This window comes from Tamandua tetradactyla, chromosome 26 (assembly GCF_023851605.1).
Source record: "Tamandua tetradactyla isolate mTamTet1 chromosome 26, mTamTet1.pri, whole genome shotgun sequence".
Classification (NCBI taxonomy): Eukaryota; Metazoa; Chordata; class Mammalia; order Pilosa; family Myrmecophagidae; genus Tamandua; species Tamandua tetradactyla.
In genome coordinates this window covers 44,608,671-44,631,381 of record NC_135352.1, presented here as the reverse complement: position 1 = coordinate 44,631,381, position 22,711 = coordinate 44,608,671, and the positions used below count along the sequence as shown (strand labels likewise).

The following is a 22,711-nucleotide window of genomic DNA, read 5'->3' as shown; positions in this document are numbered from 1 at the left end:
GTCTCTTTGATAATAACAGAAGAAAATAGATAGCATTTTCAACTTAGCAAAGTATTTTTAAATGGTAATAAATGGGACTTGAAATCATGTGATAGGTTATTTCTCTTGCTAATGAGAAAGTTAGCAAAGCAATACATATGACTATTGATAAATATTTTGATATATTTTGATTGGCTATTCAAGTTCTAGTTATCCAACCTAGTCAAATAATCCAAAATATTACAAAGTTTAAGCAGTAAGATTTTCCTCACAGAGTTATTTGTAAAAACCAGTTTTTCAATTTCAAGGCAGCCATTAAAAATTAAATTGGTGAATAATTATTGAATGAAAAGAGAAAATGCTCATATCTTATTAATTTGGAGGGTGAATAAAAAAGGTATTGCTCTCAAATGTGCAAAATACATAAGGTACCACTGAAATAATACACTCATAAAGTGTGTTTTTACATCTAAGAATTGGTAGCATTAGTAATTGTGATATAACGAGAATGAAAGGTAATCAGAGGAGTCATAAGACTGTGCCATTCTGAAATCCAAATTTTATACTTCTATTCTTTAAATTTACATCAACATATATTCCAGTATTAGGCAGTGGATTACTCACAGGATATTTTTACATTTTTCAAAGTCCACCATGAATTTTCCAGAAATACATTCACACACACACATACACACGTACATAGTATTGTCAGAGTCCAAGCTGTTGAAACCACAGGGTTTGTAGAAATCAACTTCCCCAGACTCTTCCCAAATGATAGAGAGTATTTTCACAACTATAAAATTGTATACAAATGCACATCCTCAGCATTACTTGAGAAGAGGATGCTGAAACTGCACAATACCTGTGTGTGCATGGGTGTGCATGTGCGTGCAAGAGAAAAGACCAACAAACCACAGCTCTGCCATCCCTCGCACTCCTTTTCCACTTTCCTCCCTCTCAAGACCTTGCCATAACCAAAGAGAGATTGAGAGAAACTACTGGAAACCTCGAGGAGTGACATTAGAGAAAGGTGAAGTATCTTTCTTTATCATTCAAGAAAGATAAAATCTACCCTAAATCTGAAAATACTAAAACATAATAGGTTAGAATAGTGCTCTGACTGCAAGACAGGAATTCCAAGCCATACACGATTTTTTAATCAAATGGCATTTAGGGGGACTGGCGAGTGATTTAGAGAGACAGATGCCTTATTAAAGGATTAGGCATTCGATTTAAAGAGACAGACGTGCCTTAAAAGAAGAAGCGTGATTTAAAGGATTGTATCAGGAATCAGAAAATAAAACCTAACACACAAAACAGATTCTGTAACACGGGGCCCCTTCAGTTCCTCTCACTCGGCAGCTCTTCTGACAGGCCCTAATGTGCCGGTGAGATGTCACAGCATGTGCCACCCCCACCCGCCAGAGGCCAGACCACCTAACTGTGACCATCAGTCACAAGCTGCCCCTGCCCGGCCCCTCCGGCGGTGCCCGTGGCCACACGTCACCCCACCCTTCTCGGCATGGCTGTTCCTTTGAAACCACAACGATCAGAAAGAGAGTGGGACCATTTCTCCTTTCCCTTTTGCTAGCAGGTTTCGCTGCCCCCCACCTGCCTGCTCTCCTTTTGCTTTCTGTCTCTTTCTTTCCAGCAATAAACCCCTTAAGCTTTACCTCGCTGTCTCCTGTGGAAAACTTTAGTGACCCTGTGCCTAACAGATTGGAAGTGTTTTAAGAACAAAAACCATTTAAAGAGACAGTTTTCCAAAAATACATGTTTGGGTGGGTATGGAGGGGAGAGATAGTGAAAAGGGAGAAGGAAGCACCCTTAAGCAATTAGGTGATAAAGGTGAAAAGAAGACAAGGGGAATATGTAAGGTCTGAAATACTAAAGAAAACCACAACTTTGAAGACTCAGAACCCCTCACCCACCATCAAAACAAATAAACAAACAAATAAAAATACAGTTAACACGCCTGGATTTTGCTAGACTGACAAAAAATGGGGTGTTACTGGCCCCTTCGCTCACCATGGCAGGGCACTGAGGGGTCCTGCCAGGAGAAAGGGCCAGAAAAATCCTCTTCCCAGACCCCAGCTGGGCACAGCTGAGGGACAATCATGCGTCTGGTTAGGACATCAGACCACGGGGTGCAGCAGTGAGGACGCTGCTAAAGGGCACCCCAGACCACAGCGCCAAAGAAGGGGTCTTTACCCACCCCACCCGAGGGCTGCAGGGGACAGTTGAAGGACTGCATTTGCTGGGCAGGCAAGAAAGCCCAGCTTTGGGGAGCCGCGGAAGAAGCTCTGCTCACCGGAGCACTCTGCAGCTGGCCTGTGCCCATCCCTGAGTCCCAGCCCTGCATCAGCTGGGAACCACTGGCCTGGGAAAGTCCCCTCCAGCCGCAGCCCTCCCAGAGTTTGCATGCCAGATGAAAAGCAGCTTGAGACAATGAAAGGACCACGAGAAACAAAGAGGCTGACAGTGTGGGGCAAAGGCTTGCCTGCTTTAAACACCCAGGAGATGCAGGTCTGTGTCCTGGGACATTCAAGTGGCACTAAACTCTTATAAACAGGGGAACCCCCAAAAAACTAAAAGGACACAGCCCAGAAAAGGCAAGGGGGGCCTGCATGCTGCATTCACCTTGGGCAGACCTGGCAGGAAGGAAGGCTGGGCCTCAAGAAAATCTCTGACTTATCAACAGCTGTTTACAAAATCAAGAAACAGATCCAGAAGGGAAAAATCAAGAGTTTATATTTTAAAAACAGTGTGCAACAAGAGTGCGCAAGTAAACAAAAAGACAGGAAATGCTGGCCCATCCAAAGGAAGAGGAGAAAAACCCAGAAAATGCCCACAAAAAAATAACAGAATGTGGCCATATTGATCAGACTTAAAAAAAAAAAAAAAGCATTCTTCAAAACGCTCGAGGAGGTGAAGGGAAATACAAAGAAATGAAGGATGTCAGGGGGAAAATAATGAGAATCTCAGTAAAGAGATAGAAACATTTACAAAGAAACTATGGAGAACTATTAGAGTTGAAGAGCACAATAACTGCAGTGAAAATTCCCAGGAGGGTTTCCACAGCAGGTTGGAGCTGGCAGAAACAATCAGTGAACTCCAAGACAAGACAACTGAAAGAAGTCTAGCTGAGGAGCAGAAAGAAAAAAGAATTACAGAAGCGAAAATAGCCAAGGACACCTCTGAGACATCACCAAGTGCAACCAATATAGAGGTTATAGGGAAGCCCAGGCAGAGAAGAGAGAGAAAGGGGGAGAAGGAATACGCAAAGAAACAAAGAAAGAAAATTTCCCAATCTTAGCAAAAGATGTTGCACCAGTTTGAAACTATTATGTACCCCAGAAAAGTCATGCTTTAATCCTGATCCAATATTTTAATCCCGATTCACTACTGTAGGATGGAAACTTTTAATTATATTATCTCCATGGAGATGTGATGTACCCAATTGTGGGTATTAACCTTACATTAGAGGGAGATGTGACTCCACCCACTCAAGATGGGTCTTGGTTAGTTTACTAAAGTTCCTTAAAAGCGGAAACATTTTGGAGAGCGCCCAGAGCTGAGAGCAGATGTTGACGCTCGGAGAGCAGAAGCAGGCAGAGCTGACAGCCAACACGAGACCCAGACATTCGGAGATGCAGGGCCCTGCAGCCGTCACCATATGCCTTCCCATGAGATGCTGAGCAGTCCAGAACCCAGACGTGTCCTGGAGGAGCTCAACGAAGGCCTTCAGATGCCAAGTGAGGAGCCCCCACAGGAACAGAGGCTGAATGCAACAGAGCCCAGGGGCAAGGGACCAGCAGATCCCAGCCGCATGAATTCCCAGCTGACAGAGGGGTTCCTGACCCATCAGCCTTTCTTAAGTGAAGGTAACATCTTGCCAGTACCTTAATTTGGACATTTTCTTAGCCTTAGAACTGTAAACCTGTAACTTATTAAATTCCCTTTTTAAAAGCCACTCCATTACTGAAATATTGCTTTTCAGCAGCATTAGCAACCTAACACAGATATGAATATGCACATCCAATAAACACAGAGAACATAAAGCAAGATAAACATAAAGAAAATTATACCCCATTGTATATTGATCACACTATTTTAAGCAAAGGACAAGGAGAATGTTCTGAAAACAATAAGAGAAAAGCAACATGCTATATACAAGGGAGTTTCAATTAGATTCACTTCTGATTTCTAATCAAAAAACATGTCAAGAAAACAGTGGGTTGAAATATTAAAGTGCTGAAAGAAAACAACTGCCACCAAGAATTTTATATTCAGTGAGATTCCTTTCAAAAGTGAGGGAGAGAGGACGACAGTCCCAGATTGTTTTTTAAGCTGAGGGAGTTCACAACTAGACCTGTGTTATAAGCAATAATAATAAAGAGAGTTCTTCTGCCTGCAAAGGAAGGATCAAGATAGGGATTCAAAGCGGTAAAAGAAATAATGACATCTAGAAAAGGTAACCATTGGGTATTTATAAGCATTAGTATTAATCTTTTTTTTATATAATACTCTGCCTCTTGCTTTCTAAAAGTGCTAAAATGCAAATGTGCAGAAAGTAATAATGAATCTATGGTTTTGGACATACAATGTACAAAGATACAATTGATAACAAATACCAAGAAAAAGCGGAAGGCTGGAGGGATCTAGAAAAGCATACGCATATGCTATCGAAGTTAAGTTGGTGTCGAACCAAGTATGATTGTTTTATATTTAGGATGTTAAATTTTAGCCCAATGGTAGCCACAAGGAAAATATACGAAAAACGTATCCAGCTAGAAAAGAGAAAGCACTTAATGTGGTACTCACAAAAAATCAAACAAATATAAAAGTAGGCATTAGCGGCAGAATTGAGGAGGGAAAAGGTGTAAAACTTGCAAAGGACAAATAGAAAAAAAGCAGAAGCAAGCCCTGCATTTTTCAGTAGTGACATCAAAGATAAGTGGATTAAACTCTCCAGGCAAAACAAAGATTGGCATTATGAATGCAAAAGCAAGGCCCAACTGATGCTACCTGCAGGAGCCTCAACTTAAATTGAAAGACACAAATAAATTGAAAGTGAAAGGATGGAAAATATACACCATGCAAGTAGTAGCCAAAAGAGAGGTGGGGCAGCCATCCTAATATCAGGTAGAACAGACTTTAAGTCAAAAGAAGTCATGATGGACAAAGACGGTCATTAAATACTGATAAATTAGTCGATTCACCAAGAAAACATTAACAGCTGTAGACATAAAGGCACCTAACAGCAGCACCCAAAATACATGAAGCAAATAATGACAGATTTGAAGGGAGAAATTGACAGTTCTATGTTGGCAGTGGGAGATGTTAATACGCCACTATCAATAACGACAGAACATTTAGTCATAACACCAGTGAGGAAATACAAGACTTGAGCAATATTCTAAGACAGCTCGGCGTGACGGCATTCACGGAACATGCCAGCTGCTAACAACAGAACACACGCCCTTCCCCAGCGCGTGTGGAGCGTTCTCCAGGGTAGCCACACGTCAGGCACAAAACAAGTCTCAACAAATTCAAAAATATTAATATCAGGCAATGTATCTTCTTCACAATCAAATGAAGATAGAAATCAAGAAAAGGGGGAGAAATGTAAAATTCACAAATATGTGAAAAATTAAACCACATATTTTTAAACAACCAATGGGTTGAAGAAGAATTTACAAGGGAAAGTGAGCAATATCTTGAGGCAGATGAAAATGAAATACAACATACACAAAAAGTATGGAATGTAGCAAGGGCTCTGCTGAGTGACAAATTTAATACTCTAAAAGCTTACATTAAAAAAGAAGAAAAAATTCAAATCAGAGACTGTTTTAATCTGCTAAAGCTGCCAGATGCGGCACACCAGAGATGGACTGGCTTTTAATAAAAGGGGACTTATTTAGTTAAAAATTTATAGTTCTTCAGAGTAAAGGCAGCTGGCTCTCGCCTGAGGTTCTCTTACACGGGAAGGCAGAGGGCAATGTCTGGTAGCCTTCTCTCCTGGCTTCTGGGTTCCAAAAGCTTTCCCCAGGGTGATTCCTTCCTGCATTGCCAAACATCTGGGCTGAGTTGCAAGTGCTGAGATGAGGTATGCTGAGCTGCTGAGCTCGCTTCTGACCTCTCTCTTTCAAGCCTCCAGCTGTTTAAATTAAGCATCACTCACTGAAGAAGGCACTGCCCTTAGCCGACTGTAGATGTGACCAACTACAGATGTTTCACTTGCTAGTGGTTTATGTTCACAGCAACCGAACAGCTGGGCACCATCGCCTGGCCAAACTGACACCTGAACCTCACTGCCACGGAGACCTACTCTCAAAACTGGATGAGTAGGAAAATAAGACAACTAAATCTAAGTGAGAAGAACTAGGGAAATAACAAAGAGTATAATAGAAATAAATGAAATAGGGAACAAAAAAAAGAGAGTGAATCAACAAAACCAGAAGTCAGTTGTTTGAAAAGATAAATAAAACTGAAAAACCTTTAACTAGATTGCCCCAAAAAAAGTGGCAATAAATAACAAAAATCAGAAATCTAAAGGGGGACATCACTAATGGCCCAATGAAATAAAAAGGACTGTAAGATGAGCCTATGAACAATACAACACAGTAAACTAGATAACCTAGATGAAATGGACAAATACTTGGAAACACACAAACTGCCTCCACTGACTCAAAAAGAAATAGATAAATTGAACAAACCCATTACAGGAAGGGATTGAACTGGTAAACAAAAACCTGCCAGCAGTGAAAAGCCCAGGACTGGTTTCAAAGGGGAATTTTACCAAACATTCCGAGAAGGCTTAGTTCCAGGTCTGTTAAAACTCTTCAAAAAAACTGAAGAGGAAGGAAAACTCTGGTAAACAAAAGCCTCCCAGGAGTGAAAAGCCCAGGACTGGTTTCAAAGGGGAATTTTACCAAACATTCCAAGAAGACTTAGCTCCATGTCTGCTAAAACTCTTCAAAAACACTGAAGAGGAAGGAAAACTCCCTAGTTTATTGTACAAGGTCAATATCACCCTCATACAGAAGTCAGAGAAGACATCACAAGAAAAGAAGATTACAGACCATTATCTCTTATGAATATAGATGCAAAATCCTCAGCAAAATACTAGCAAGCACTATACCACAGCACATTGAAAGAGTCAGGCACCATGCTCCAGTGTGATTTAGCCCTCATATGCAGGGGTGGTTCACATGAGAAAAACAATTACTGTAATACACCACATTAACAGAATGAAGAGACAACACTGCATGATCATCTCAATTGATGTAGAAAAGGCATGTGACAAAATTCAGACCACTTCTTGATAAAACACTCATGTAACTAGGAACAGCAGAAAATTTCCTGAATATGATAAAAGACATATATGAAAAACTCACAGCTAACATCCTACTTGATGAAAGGCTGAAAGCTTCCCCTCTAAGATCTGGAACAAGACAAGGATGTCCACCGTCACCACTGGTACTCAGCGTTTTTCTGGAAGTTTCTGCCAGGGCAATTAAGCAAGAAAAAAAAATAAAAGGCATTCAAATTGTAAAGGAGGAAGTAAAATTTCCACCACCTGCTGATAAAATGATCCTATATGCAGAAAAACCTAAGAAATTTGCAAAAGTACCTAGAGCTAACAAATGAATTTAGCAATGTGGTAGGATCCAAGATGAACAACCAAAAAATCAGCAGTAATTCTATACACAGCAATGAACAGTTAGAAGAAGAAGTCAATAAAAAAATCCATTTACAATAGTAACTAAAATAATCAAATAAGTAGGAATAAATCTAACCAAGCTTGTAAAGGACTTATACACAGAAACCTCAAAAACACTGCAAAAAGAAAATCTGAATAAATGGAAGGATTTTCAGTGATCGTGGATTGGGAGACTAAATATTGTTAAGATGTCAATCCTATCTAAAGTGATTTATAGATGCAACAAAATTCCAATCAATATCCCAATAACCTTCGTTTCAGAAATTAAAAAGAGAATCAGATTTATATGAATGGCTAAGGGGCCCTGAACAACCAATGCCACCTGGAAAAAAAAAGAACAGAGCTAGAGGATTCACACTTCCAGGTCTTAAAACTTATTACAAAGCTGCCATAATCAAAACAGCTTGGTACTAGCACAAATGCAGACACACAGACAAATGGAATAGAATCCAGAGCTCAGAAGTCAATGCTCATGTTTACGGCCAACTGATCTTTTGACAAGGGGCAAAGACCACTCAGTTGAGAAATAACAGTCTCTTCAACCACTGGTGCTGAGAAAACTCAATCTCCATTTTCAAATATATATATATACTTATACATTTATCAACTTATTCAAAAATCAACTCAGCATAAAATCATAAAAAAAGAATTTCAAATTCATTCATAATTAGACAACTGCAAACTAAAACAACAATAAGGTACCATTTCTTACTTATCAGAGACTGGCAAAATTTTAAAAACATGACATGCATTCTGTTGTTAAGGCTGTAGGGAAACAGACACCCTAATACATTGCTGGTAAGAATGTAAATTGGTACAATTCTTCTAGAGAGGTATTTAACAATATCTAAACTACATATAAATTTATCTTTTAATTCAGCAATTCCATTTCTAGATCTACTCTGAAAGTATGCCCCTAACCATTACAGCACTTGGTAAGTGAAAATATCAGAAGCAACATAAATGCCATACAAACATTGATTAAAGGAACTACAGTAGTTGCACATAAGGGAGTGCTATGCAGCTGTATAAGGTAATGGGGAATATATCTATAAACTAGTGTGGAATGATTTTCAAGACATTCTGTTGCTATAAAAATCAACCTGCTAAAGAATATCTATGATATGCTACCTCCTTTTAAGAAAGAAATGGATATAAGAAAAATACACACATACCTACTTTTCTGTGTACCAGAAATATAGGAAAGGTAAAGCAGAGACCAAAGGGGCTGGGTGCCTACTGTAAGTACAGGGCAAGGAAGCAGATAGAAGGGAAAACAGGATAGAGTAGCAGAGGAGAGAAGAAAGTGTTTCTTGAGTATAACTTTTTTAATACTTCTGATTCTTAGAACTCTATAATATTCAATACAGCCTTCGCACACCCTCCAAAGTAAACAGACACTGAAACACCCTCCAAAGTAAACAGACACTGAAAACCAACCACTATATAGCGAGAGGAACACAAAACAAAACCCAAACACTAACAAATGAGTCCACCTGTATTATAAATGAATAACATAATCACAATTGACCCAGAATGCAAAAGAGTGTGGTGAAAAAAAGAACCCCCCTAATGCATGGATAGGTAGTCTATGACATGTGCTAGGGCTACTCGATGAAAAGAACTGCACGTGACTGCTGTAGTCTACTTAGTGAAACTGCTTCTCACAGGGATGAGCGAGCAATTATAAAACTATTTTATATGCATACTAGAATTTAAAAAGTAAATACATTGTAGCTAATGAGAGATGAATTTCCCATTGTTGGAAAAAGAAGCTGTAAATAAGGAAGAGTGGGAGTGCTAAAATGAACCATATGCAGTTGGACTGGAAAAAAAGCTAGTATGAATGCATAATATTTAATATCCATACAGATAGAGGATAGATGATGCTGATGAACAGAGATATTAAAGTGCAGATGTGTATGTAGGCACGAGTTAGCCCATACACATGTGTTTCTTAGCCTTGTCTGCTGAAATGTCCTCGAGGCAAAACACAAACACGGCACCCAGATCTCGGCTTCCAAATGATATTTTCTAATAGAAGCCACCAGAATTTCTTGGTTGGTTTCAGGGCTTGGGTACAAAAAATACAAGATGAGATTGTAACACCTTATGTTTCAGAAGGCTAAAAAAAAAAAGTGCTCAAAAAGATAGGGGCTTGGCAAAACAAATGCACGGGCTAACTTAAATGGGCAAGCTTGGAACAATTTGAGCATCAATACAAAGAATGAAAATATTGAATTTTAACCCATAAAGTAAATGCCCATTAGCCTACACTGAAATAAATAAATAACCCAATGAAGAATTAAATAATAAGGCAACTCTGTTTTATAGTAGGATTACAGTTAACATTTATAGAAGGAAAGAGTGAAATAGAAAATACTAATAGTGAAAAACATCAGTAATGACTGTGCAGATGAGATCCACTTTGGATGCTACAATAAATTAGCAAATGATTGAGAATAAACAGCATTTGTAAAGTCAGGAGGCAAATCCACCATGATATTTATTAACTACAAAGAAAAAGACAGCAACCACACAGGGGAGAGAGCTGGCCAGGACCCCTGGGCCGGGCGTAAGGCAGACCAAGCACTTTGATATCAGGCCTGAGGCACAGCATCAACTGTGGGTCCTCTTGCCCAAAAAGTACAGCCTCATCCCGATCACGAGAGAACACCAGACAAGCCCAAATTGAGGCACACACACAAAAAACAAATCGTCAGTACTCTGCAAAAATGTCAAGGCTGTGAGAGAAAAGGAAAGACAGAGAAACTGTTGTAGGTCAAAAGAGACGAAAGATCAATGCATGTGAATCCTGGATGGGTTCCTGAAACAGAAAAGGACATTAGTGGAAAAACAAGTGAAATTCAAACAAGGTCTAAAGTTTAGTTAATAGCATGGTATCAACATTCATTTCTTGGTTTTGATTAATGCACAGGAGTTATATGATGCTGTCCCTCGGGGAAGTGGGTCAGACCATCCAGAAAGTCTATACTATTTTCCATAATTAAAAATTAGTTCAAATAATAAGTAATCATAACAAAACAACAAAATTAAAATTAGTTCAAAATACAAAGGGTTTTTAAAAGTTTTTGTACCTCTTCCATCATATTTTTCTGTGTTAAGTTTCCAAAAAGCGATGCTAATTCCGAAACTGTACATTTTACCAATTGTTTAATCAGCCATTTGTAAGCATTTTCAATCATCTGTTTATTCTGCAAAGGGAGGAAAGTTACATAAAATTGTCATAAATAAAATATTTCATGGATTTCTAGCTACATAACATCAGATATTTAAGTTATAATTATGTTACAAATATATTTCTTATATAAAAAATTATACTAACATAATTGCAGACAGTCAACAGTGTTTTTACAGCCTGTTAAACAGCACTATTTTCCCCTTTGCCAAACTAATTTTTGTTTAGGGATATAGTGCATTTTGTTTTTTAATTTAGTACAGCTTCTCTGGATGTATAATCAATATTTTAAAATTCCCGCATTTTAAATGTACTAATTCAGTGATTTTTAGTAAACTTCAAAAGTTGTACAACCATGAACACCATCTAATTTTAGAACATTTCCAAAACCACAAAACAAATATTGCGTCCATTTGACGCATTACATTTTTGCTATGAAATATCTTAATGATATTTTAAGTATTCTGCTCCCAGAGAGACAGGGCAGGAAGTTCTCTTAAAACCCAGATTCAAGGATTGCTTTAACAGAATTGACAACAGCACTTGCTCCAATCATAAAACTGAATCCCAACACTGTTCCTGCTCACAGAAAATCAACAGAGCTGAGCGAGTTGAGTGGGAGGCCAGACTAAGGCGAACTAAGCCATCGTCTCCGATGTCACAACGCCCGTCTGGAAGTCCCCAGCATGCCAGGAGGGGAGCCACACAACTCACAAAGAATCGCAAATAGTGGGATTCAAAACCATTTTGATGAAAGAGAGAACGTCTGCACACTCACGTCTTACTACAAGTAAGGAAAATTAAACAGAAACTAACTAGGTGTATTCTTAGTACACATTTTTTTTTTTTTATCTTTATTTTATTTTTTTTTTTATTAATTAAAAAAAGAATTAACAAAACAATTAGAAATCATTCCAATCTACATGTACAATAGGCAATTCTCAATAACATCACATAGTTGCATATTCATCATTTCTTAGTACATTTGCATCGATTCAGAAAAAGAAACAAAAAGACAACAGAATAAGAATTAAAACAATAATAGAAAGAAAAAAAACAAAAACAAACAAACAAAAAAAAAAACAAAAACAAAAAACCTATACCTCACATGCAGCTTCATTCAGTGTTTTAACATAATTGCATTACAATTGGGTAGTATTGTGCTGTCCATTTCTGAGTTTTTATATCCAGTCCCGTTGTACAGTCTGTATCCCTTCATCTCCAATTATCCTTTCTCTTTTTTTTTTTTGTTTTTTTAATTAACGGAAAAAAAGAAATTAACCCAACATTTAGAGATCATACCATTCTACACATGCAATCATTAATTCTTAACATCATCACATAGATGCATGATCATCATTTCTTAGTACATTTGCATTGGTTTAGAAGAACTAGCAACATAACCGAAAAAGATATAGAATGTTAATATAGAGAAAAAAATAAAAGTAATAATAGTAAAATCAAAACAAAACAACACAAAACAAAACAAAAACCTATAGCTCAGATGCAGCTTCATTCAGTGTTTTAACATGATTACTTTACAATTAGGTATTATTGTGCTGTCCATTTTTGAGTTTTTGTATCTAGTCCTGTTGCACAGTCTGTATCCCTTCAGCTTCAATTACCCATTGTCTTACCCTGTTTCTAACTCCTGCTGAACTCTGTTACCAATGACATATTTCAAGTTTATTCTCGAATGTCCGTTCACATCAGTGGGACCATACAGTATTTGTCCTTTAGTTTTTGGCTGGATTCACTCAGCATAATATTCTCTAGGTCCATCCATGTTATTACATGGTTCATAAGTTTATCTTGTCTTAAAGCTGCATAATATTCCATCGTATGTATATACCACAGTTTGTTTAGCCACTCTTCTGTTGATGGAGATTTTGGCTGTTTCCATCTCTTTGCAATTGTAAATAATGCTGCTATAAACATTGGTGTGCAAATGTCCGTTTGTGTCTTTGCCCTTAAGTCCTTTGAGTAGATACCTAGCAATGGTATTGCTGGGTCGTATGGCAGTTCTATATTCAGCTTTTTGAGGAACCGCCAAACTGCCTTCCACAGTGGTTGCACCCTTTGACATTCCCACCAACAGTGGATAAGTGTGCCTCTTTCTCCGCATCCTCTCCAGCACTTGTCATTTTCTGTTTTGTTGATAATGGCCATTCTGGTGGGTGTGAGATGATATCTCATTGTGGTTTTGATTTGCATTTCTCTAATGGCCAGGGACATTGAGCATCTCTTCATGTGCCTCTTGGCCATCCGTATTTCCTCTTCTGAGAGGTGTCTGTTCAAGTCTTTTTCCCATTTTGTAATTGGGTTGGCTGTCTTTTTGTTGTTGAGATGAACAATCTCTTTATAAATTCTGGATACTAGACCTTTATCTGATATATCATTTCCAAATATTGTCTCCCATTGTGAAGGCTGTCTTTCTACTTTCTTGATGAAGTTCTTTGATGCACAAAAGTGTTTAATTTTGAGGAGTTCCCATTTATTTATTTCCTTCTTCAGTGCTCTTGCTTTAGGTTTAAGGTCCATAAAACTGCCTCCAGTTGTAAGATTCATAAGATATCTCCCAACATTTTCCTCTAACTGTTTTATGGTCTTAGACCTAATGTTTAGATCTTTGATCCATTTTGAGTTAACTTTTGTATAGGGTGTGAGAGATGGGTCTTCTTTCATTCTTTTGCATATGGATATCCAGTTCTCTAGGCACCATTTATTGAAGAGACTGCTCTGTCCCAGGTGAGTTGGCTTGACTGCCTTATCAAAGATCAAATGTCCATAGATGAGAGGGTCTATATCTGAGCACTCTATTCGATTCCATTGGTCGATATATCTATCTTTATGCCAATACCATGCTGTTTTGACCACTGTGGCTTCATAATATGCCTTAAAGTCAGGCAGCGCGAGACCTCCAGCTTCGTTTTTTTTTCCTCATGATGTTTTTAGCAATTCGGGGCACCCTGCCCTTCCAGATAAATTTGCTTATTGGTTTTTCTATTTCTGAAAAATAAGTTGTTGGGATTTTGATTGGTATTGCATTGAATCTGTAAATCAATTTAGGTAGGATTGACATCGTAACTATATTTAGTCTTCCAATCCATGAACACGGTATGCCCTTCCATCTATTTAGGTCTTCTGTGATTTCTTTTAGCAGTTTTTTGTAGTTTTCTTTATATAGGTTTTTTGTCTCTTTAGTTAAATTTATTCCTAGGTATTTTATTCTTTTAGTTGCAATTGTAAATGGGATTCGTTTCTTGATTTCCCCCTCAGCTTGTTCATTACTAGTGTAGAGAAATGCTACAGATTTTTGAATGTTGATCTTGTAACCTGCTACTTTGCTGTACTCATTTATTAGCTCTAGTAGTTTTGTTGTGGATTTTTCCGGGTTTTCGACGTATAGTATCATATCGTCTGCAAACAGTGATAGTTTTACTTCTTCCTTTCCAATTTTGATGCCTTGTATTTCTTTTTCTTGTCTAATTGCTCTGGTTAGAACCTCCAACACAATGTTGAATAATAGTGGTGATAGTGGACATCCTTGTCTTGTTCCTGATCTTAGGGGGAAAGTTTTCAATTTTTCCCCATTGAGGATGATATTAGCTGTGGGTTTTTCATATATTCCCTCTATCATTTTAAGGAAGTTCCCTTGTATTCCTATCTTTTGAAGTGTTTTCAACAGGAAAGGATGTTGAATCTTGTCGAATGCCTTCTCTGCATCAATTGAGATGATCATGTGATTTTTCTGCTTTGATTTGTTGATATGGTGTATTACATTAATTGATTTTCTTATGTTGAACCATCCTTGCATACCTGGGATGAATCCTACTTGGTCATGATATATAATTCTTTTAATGTGCTGTTGGATACGATTTGCTAGAATTTTATTGAGGATTTTTGCATCTGTATTCATTAGAGAGATTGGTCTGTAGTTTTCTTTTTTTGTAATATCTTTGCCTGGTTTTGGTATGAGGGTGATGTTGGCTTCATAGAATGAATTAGGTAGTTTTCCCTCCACTTCGATTTTTTTGAAGAGTTTGAAGAGAATTGGTACTAATTCTTTCTGGAACGTTTGGTAGAATTCACATGTGAAGCCATCTGGTCCTGGACTTTTCTTTTTAGGAAGCTTTTGAATGACTAATTCAATTTCTTTACTTGTGATTGGTTTGTTGAGGTCATCTATGTCTTCTTGAGTCAAAGTTGGTTGTTCATGTCTTTCCAGGAACCCGTCCATTTCCTCTAAATTGTTGTATTTATTAGCGTAGAGTTGTTCATAGTATCCTGTTATTACCTCCTTTATTTCTGTGAGGTCAGTAGTTATGTCTCCTCTTCCATTTCTGATCTTATTTATTTGCATCCTCTCTCTTCTTCTTTTTGTCAATCTTGCTAAGGGCCCATCAATCTTATTGATTTTCTCATAGAACCAACTTCTGGTCTTATTGATTTTCTCTATTGTTTTCATGTTTTCAATTTCATTTATTTCTGCTCTAATCTTTGTTATTTCTTTCCTTTTGCTTGCTTTGGGGTTAGCTTGCTGTTCTTTCTCCAGTTCTTCCAAGTGGACAGTTAATTCCTGCATTTTTGCCTTTTCTTCTTTTCTGATAAAGGCATTTAGGGCAATAAATTTCCCTCTTAGCACTGCCTTTGCTGCGTCCCATAAGTTTTGATATGTTGTGTTTTCATTTTCATTCGCCTCGAGGTATTTGCTAATTTCCCTTGCAATTTCTTCTTTGACCCAGTCGTTGTTTAGGAGTGTGTTGTTGAGCCTCCACGTATTTGTGAATTTTCTGGCACTCTGCCTATTATTGATTTCCAACATCATTCCTTTATGGTCCGAGAAAGTGTTGTGTAAGATTTCAATCTTTTTAAATTTGTTAAGACTTGCTTTGTGACCCAGCATATGGTCTATCTTTGAGAATGATCCATGAGCACTTGAGAAAAAGGTGTATCCTGCTGTTGTGGGATGTAATGTCCTATAAATATCTATTAAGTCTAGTTCATTTATAGTAATATTCAGATTCTCTATTTCTTTGTTGATCCTCTGTCTAGATGTTCTGTCCCTTGATGAGAGTGGTGAGTTGAAGTCTCCAACTATTATGGTATATGAGTCTATTTCCCTTTTCAATGTTTGCAGTATATTCCTCACGTATTTTGGGGCATTCTGATTCGGTGCGTAAATATTTATGATTGTTATGTCTTCTTGTTTAATTGTTCCTTTTATTAGTATATAGTGTCCTTCTTTGTCTCTTTTAACTGTTTTACATTTGAAGTCTAATTTGTTGGATATTAGTATAGCCACTCCTGCTCTTTTCTGCTTGTTATTTGCATGAAATATCTTTTCCCAACCTTTCACTTTCAACCTATGTTTATCTTTGGGTCTAAGATGTGTTTCCTGTAGACAGCATATAGAAGGATCCTGTTTTTTAATCCATTCTGCCAATCTATGTCTTTTGATTGGGGAATTCAGTCCATTGACATTTAGTGTTATTACTGTTTGGATAATATTTTCCTCTAACATTTTGCCTTTTGTATTATATATATCATATCTGATTTTCCTTCTTTCTACACTCTTTTCCATATCTCTCTCTTCTGTCTTTTTGTATCTGACTCTAGTGCTCCCTTTAGTATTTCTTGCAGAGCTGGTCTCTTGGTCACAAATTCTCTCAGTGACTTTTTGTCTGAGAATGTTTTAATTTCTCCCTCATTTTTGAAGGATAATTTTGCTGGATATAGGAGTCTTGGTTGGCAGTTTTTCTCTTTTAGTATTTTAAATATATCATCCCACTGTCTTCTAGCTTCCATGGTTTCTGCTGAGAAATCTACACAAAATCTTATTGGGTTTCCCTTGTATGTAATGGATTGTTTTTCTCTTGCTGCTTTCAAGATCTTCTCTTTCTCTTTGACCTCTGACATTCTAACTAGTAAGTGTCTTGGAGAACGCCTATTTGGGTCTAATCTCTTTGGGGTGCGCTGCACTTCTTGGATCTGTAATTTTAGGTCTTTCATAAGAGTTGGGAAATTTTCAGTGATAATTTCTTCCATTAGTTTTTCTCCTCCTTTTCCCTTCTCTTCTCCTTCTGGGACACCCACAACACGTATATTTGTGCGGTTCATATTGTCCTTGAGTTCCCTGATACCCTGTTCAAATTTTTCCATTCTTTTCCCTATAGTTTCTGTTTCTTTTTGGAATTCAGATGTTCCATCCTCCAAATCACTAATTCTATCTTCTGTCTCTTTAAATCTATCATTGTAGCTATCCATTATTTTTTCTATGTTTGCTACTTTATCCTTCACTTCCATAAGTTCTGCGATTTGTTTTTTCAGTTTTTCTATTTCTTCTTTATGTTCAGCCCATGTCCTCTTCATGTCCTCCCTCAATTTATCGATTTCATTTTTGAAGAGGTTTTCCATTTCTGTTCGTATATTCAGCATTAGTTGTCTCAGCTCTTGTGTCTCATTTGAGCTATTGGTTTGTTCCTTTGACTGAGCCATATTCTCAATCTTTTGAGCGTGGACAGTTATCTTCTGCTGCTGGCGTCTGGGCATTTATTCAGATTTCTCTTGGTGTTGGACCCAGCAAGGTTGTAATATTTTTCTGTGAAATCTCTGGGTTCTGTTTTTCTTATCCTGCCCAGTAGGTGGCGCTCGTGGCACCCGTTTGTCTGCGGGTCCCACCAGTAAAAGGTGCTGTGGGACCTTAAACTTTGGAAAACTCTCGCCATCCTGGGGGTTCGCTAGCCGAAACGGCTTGAGCCGGCCCGGGGTCCGAACGCAGGGAGGGTTGCTGGTCGCCGCAGCCAGGGAAAGAGCCCGTCCGAATTTCCTAGTCGGCCCTGGGCAACAGGCGTGGCGGGAGGGCGCCAGCGGCAGCGGCCCGCCCGAGAGAGTGCACGTTCCCCGGGAGTCACGGGGTCATCGTTCTCCGCGGCCTGGGGGTTTCCGATCCAATTCTCTCAGTTGGTCCGGGGGCTGCACGTGGTGTGGGCGCCAGTCGCCTTGGTTTCAGGGGACCGCCTCTCCAATTCTCCCAGCCGGCCCGGGAAGGGGGAAGGGAGTAACTCCGGCCGCTTCCCGCCCGCCCGGTGAGGCCCGCGCGCCTCGGCGATCTCACCCGAGCTGCTTCTCTCAGCCAGCCAGCCGTTCCAGGATGGGGTACGCTGTCTTTTTTATCTCTGTTGTGGCTTTGGGCGCTTTCTGTATCGTTTCTACTCCCCTAGTAGGTGTCCTGGAGAAGAAACTAAGATCCGCGCGTCTTACTAAGCCGCCATCTTCCAGGAAGTCCCTTAGTACACATTTTTGATTCCTACAATTTCGAGACAATAATTGTCAAATACGCCAACATAGGGAAATAGGAAGATCATGGAATTGAAATGCTAAGTATTTTTGAAACGTCCACAGAATTCATGTCTTAGTATTAAGAAATACAATTTCCTCGTTTATCTCCCTCACTCATGAAGCTCTTCTACGTTTTCTCAGGAAAGGCAGCGTGGGGACGGCCAGCGAGCGCGTGTGTCTGCCCAGCAAGGGTGGCCGGGGCCGCGGAGGGGGGCGGCCGGGGCTGCGGGGGGTGGGGCCGGTCCCCAGCTATGAGCAGCCGCACAGGCCCGCGGGCCTCGGCCTGCCCTGCACATCCCTTCTCCCTCCGCCAGCCTCCGCGTGGAGGGGCCTCCATGGCGCGTCCACCCTCGTGTGGAGCACACGGATGGCACCGACGGCTGCTCACACGGGCGCGGAGAGGGTGCTGGCACAAGGCAGGGAGACACGGAGCACCGCGGCCTCAGTGCTCATACACGGCTGCAGCCCGCTGCATTAGGCCCACGGCGCTTCCACGGGGAAGGAGAAAGCAGACCTGAGCCAAGTCGTTTAGGAACCGTGTGGAAGCCGAGAAGGGACTTGCTTTGGGGTGTGACTCACCTCCTTGAAAAACCGTCGGTGCGTGTGCTTGCTGGGCATGAGGTACGCGTAGAGCCGCAGAAGGTCGGACTCTTGCCCGGAGGAAAGCACGACGTTGACCTTCACTGCCCACGACTGAATGATTAAGAAGTTGAAAAGGTAGGTTTGTAGATGGTTCAGGCCTTCATCCGAAACTATCAGAAAATACGGGTAGCGCTCTTCCAAGAAAAGCTCCCACTCTTGGGTCAGGCATCCAGAGAATTCAGTGCGCACCTCCACGCCCGTGTTCCGCTGGAGGTGGAGAATCAGGGCGGCCCTCAAGGGGAGGACTCCAGGACAGGTGAAATACGCATATTCAGCATCCTGGGGGAGAGAGTATTGTTTTGAGATTACCGTTTAGCGGTTTATGAGTTTAGTAGAGTAACACTTAATAATCCAGTTGTGCCATTTCACAGGCGCACGGTACAGGGTGTGTCACGCTTTCCCTTCCCACACTCGGCTTTTTTCCCTCCAGTCTCACTTTAGAAAGAAAAAGAACAAAAGAGCTTTGAAAAGCGACTGGTGGATAGAAACTGGGAAGGTGGGAAGCCGAGGTGAACCCCTGTGCTAGAGAGGATGGCTCTGGTCATTTGCTCCGCCTTAAGACAATAGATCTTCCTTAGACCAGGCTGCGGAAGGAAGGAAACTCGGTATTCACCTTAGACCAGAGCCCTGCTCTTTACCCAGAACCCGGCTTCAAACAGCCACGGTGCTCAAACACCGAAAATCTGCATTACACGATGACTAGACAGGCCCCATGTCCTCAGGAGGTTCGGATGCCTTATCTTTAGGGACAGGCTGGGGACGGGTGGTACTGGTTGTGCACATAATTTGATAGAATTATATTCATAATTTTAAAAATAAATTAAAGTGTAGCATTCTCCTGGAGACATAACTTTAGCGCAAACAGTAGTGAAGTAGGGTTGGGGAGTCTGTTGCTCGCCTGGGCACAAATAAATCAACCGCTGAGTCTAAAGGCAGAAGTGCTCTTCGACGCGCGCATGCAAGGTGGCCTGGAGCACTGTGCACGCTGTCCCTCACCCTCTCGTGATCCTGTGTGACCTTCCAACACAGCTTCATGATGGTGCAGGAAAATACTCTTAAACGCACTCCTCTCTGAGCACTGGGATGATAGGCATTTTCCCTGTTCTTCCCTCTAAATATGCTGGATTTTAGTGGGCACATTTTAACTTGCAATAGGAAGTAATGGTTTATAAAATAATTCAAGGGATTTTAGCCTCCATAATTCATGGAAAAGAACTCCACTGTCAGCTGTTACCTTAAAGAAAACAATGGCGAAGTGTCCTCCTTTGCTCATCAGGTCCGCAAGGTAGCGTTCAACCAGGTAGAAGAAGTGCAGGTTCTGTCCCTGCCCCAGGGACCTGTCACACAGGCACATGACAAACAGTGCATCTCCATCGATCACAAAAAAGTCAGACTCCACAAAGTCATTGAATAGACTGGAATATCTAAAATGAAACACGGTTATAACAAAAATCATATGTGGATTAAATAGTGTCCAGAAAAAGCAACAGCATTATCATTATTTCATCATCATTATTATCGATAGCAGTAATTTTTTGAGTAATTATCATATGGCAGGTTCTTTGCCAAAGCACTTTGAATATATTCATATGCACAACTGTCCTCCAGAGGAAGAAGGTAGGATTATTTCCATTTTACAGAAAAAGAAATTTCGGTTCAGAGAGAGAGGCCAAATTATCCAAGACCATACGGCAGTGCCAGGACTGAACTCAGGAACATTTGCCTTTAACACCTGGATTCTGAAAATAGAGCTATATTATAATACTGTTCTGCTTAATCAATTATATTCTTTTATGAAACAATGGGTTCACTGATAACTCTGAACAAGTGAAATAAGAGAAAACTTTTTACCACCATCAAACAGTTCTAATAGGGATGGTTGAGCAATGCACTCACACACACATATCAATTTAAGGACAAATAGATATACAGACAATATGATATCACGCCTATTTATTATCACAGTTGCACTCACTCAGCCCGTGGCAATTCCTCCATAATCAGACATGACATGTATCCTAAAAATTTCGTGTACTTTTTTGAATCTAAAAAAAAGAGAATACATTAGTTTCAGTCATCAATCCTTTTTAATGGTGCTATCATTTAGCTGTCACTTGGGAAAGAAGAAATAGTAATATAGTTATTTTTATCCTATTCAATTTGTGTAACTTACAGAATCATTGTTTTATAACTTATAAATATTTTAAATTTAAATTTACCCATTTTTGCTGCTGTATGTGCCTCCAAACTGAACCGGCAGATATAACATAGAGCAGATATCCTTTACTTTGGTACCTCTAAATGGTGGTTATGAATGTACATAGCAGACCTGCAATAAAAGAAGAAAAATAAGAAATTACTCCATCAACAAATATGTGTTGAATGACGATTGCTATGTTTTAAGCAAAATGTTATGTACTAGAAATACAAGAACGAACAGCAGTAAATCTGATGTCAGATCTCATGGACTTTACTTCTACCAGAAAAGGCAAATATCACATAATCATATAAGCAATGGAAAACTGCGAATGTGACAAAGTCAGACAGGTCAGAGGAAGCTTCTCCAAAGAAGCAAAGCTTGTTCTGAGTTCTGAAAGATGTAACAATAATTCCTTAAGCAGTCCAGGCAGAGGGAGTGCCAGGTGCAAAGTCCTGTGGTGTAAAGGAGTGTGGGTGGAGCAGAGACGGTGGAGGGGAGAGCCACGTGTGCTAGACTGAGACAGACAAGTAGAAGGACACAGAGCCTTTGAAGACGTTATGAAATTTGCTTTTCATCCTAAAAATCTAAGATAAGCCAATGAGGAATTTTAAGCATGTGCTACTGTGATTGGCTTTGCATTTAGAAAGGACTGCCCTGGCTGCGGCACAGAATACAGTTAGGATGGAGCAAAGTTCCTGTTGGCAGAGGTGGGGGAAAACTATCCTCCAGGATATAAATGATGGCCCCAGGGGCGGGGGCCTGGGATGAGACCACATCTCAGGGAACGATCATGCGTTCGCTTGCGCACAGCTGGAGTGCGAGCTGCTTGTGAGAATTGCCACGGAAACGTCACGTGAGTAGGTGAATAAGCTGCTCGAAAGGGCAAACACAAGGTCCAGGCTAGATATGAATCCGTGAGTCACTGGAGTATTAATGATAACTGAGGACATTGGTGCAGGAGTTTACTTGGACAAATACTAAGACCACATGGGGGAAGAGAAGAGGAATGGAAATGCAGTTTTAAGGGCCACTAATTTCAATAAATGGCAGGAGAGGGCAGGAAGAGTCTACAAAAATAATTGAGAAAGAACTATCAGAAAGGTAGAAAAATGCACTTGAGCGTTTTGTTATGGAAACCAAGTATCAATACATTCCTCATATATGCCATATAATGCGATAACAGTGTTAAACATAAAATATTTAGATATAAATGATAGGAATAGAGATTCATATTCCATGCCATTGAGGAGCAATTTAACAGGAGGTACATACTGATTACTTATGAAATGGGCATGTCAGGCCCTGTGTGAGAAATTACTCGAGGCTGGATGTGTAGAAAACGCTTAATGGACATATGGGTTTAGGCATGGTCTCTCACCGACCCAGTTATTCTTTCTTAAAGATTTATAGAGCATCTAATCTTCGCCAAGCACTGTACTTGCTGCAAAAATGCATGAAACATAGTCTGATCCCCTCACAACCTGGTGAAGGGTCACAGAGAATTAAATCAAGTGTTACAGTATAAAGGGCTGGGTGCTTTGGCAAAAATCATTTCTCCCAGGAATGCACGAGACCCTTGAAAAGGAGCCCCCCCGCCCCCAATCAGCTGCAGGGGGTGGATCCT

General features: G+C 39.9%; 1 protein-coding gene across 1 annotated transcript in view; it reads right to left on the bottom strand.

The window, feature by feature from the left end:
• The window catches only part of LOC143669770 (putative ATP-dependent RNA helicase DDX60), a 111,235-nt gene extending 89,790 nt beyond the window's left edge, over positions 1 to 21,445 (bottom strand). The window contains 6 exon segments of the mRNA XM_077144370.1: positions 10,804 to 10,920; positions 18,825 to 19,166; positions 20,122 to 20,311; positions 20,863 to 20,932; positions 21,107 to 21,216; positions 21,307 to 21,445. Of these exon segments, the coding sequence (XP_077000485.1) occupies positions 10,804 to 10,920; positions 18,825 to 19,166; positions 20,122 to 20,311; positions 20,863 to 20,932; positions 21,107 to 21,110 (723 nt within the window). The 5' untranslated portion in view covers positions 21,111 to 21,216; positions 21,307 to 21,445.
• Between the last annotated feature and the right edge of the window lie 1,266 nt (positions 21,446 to 22,711).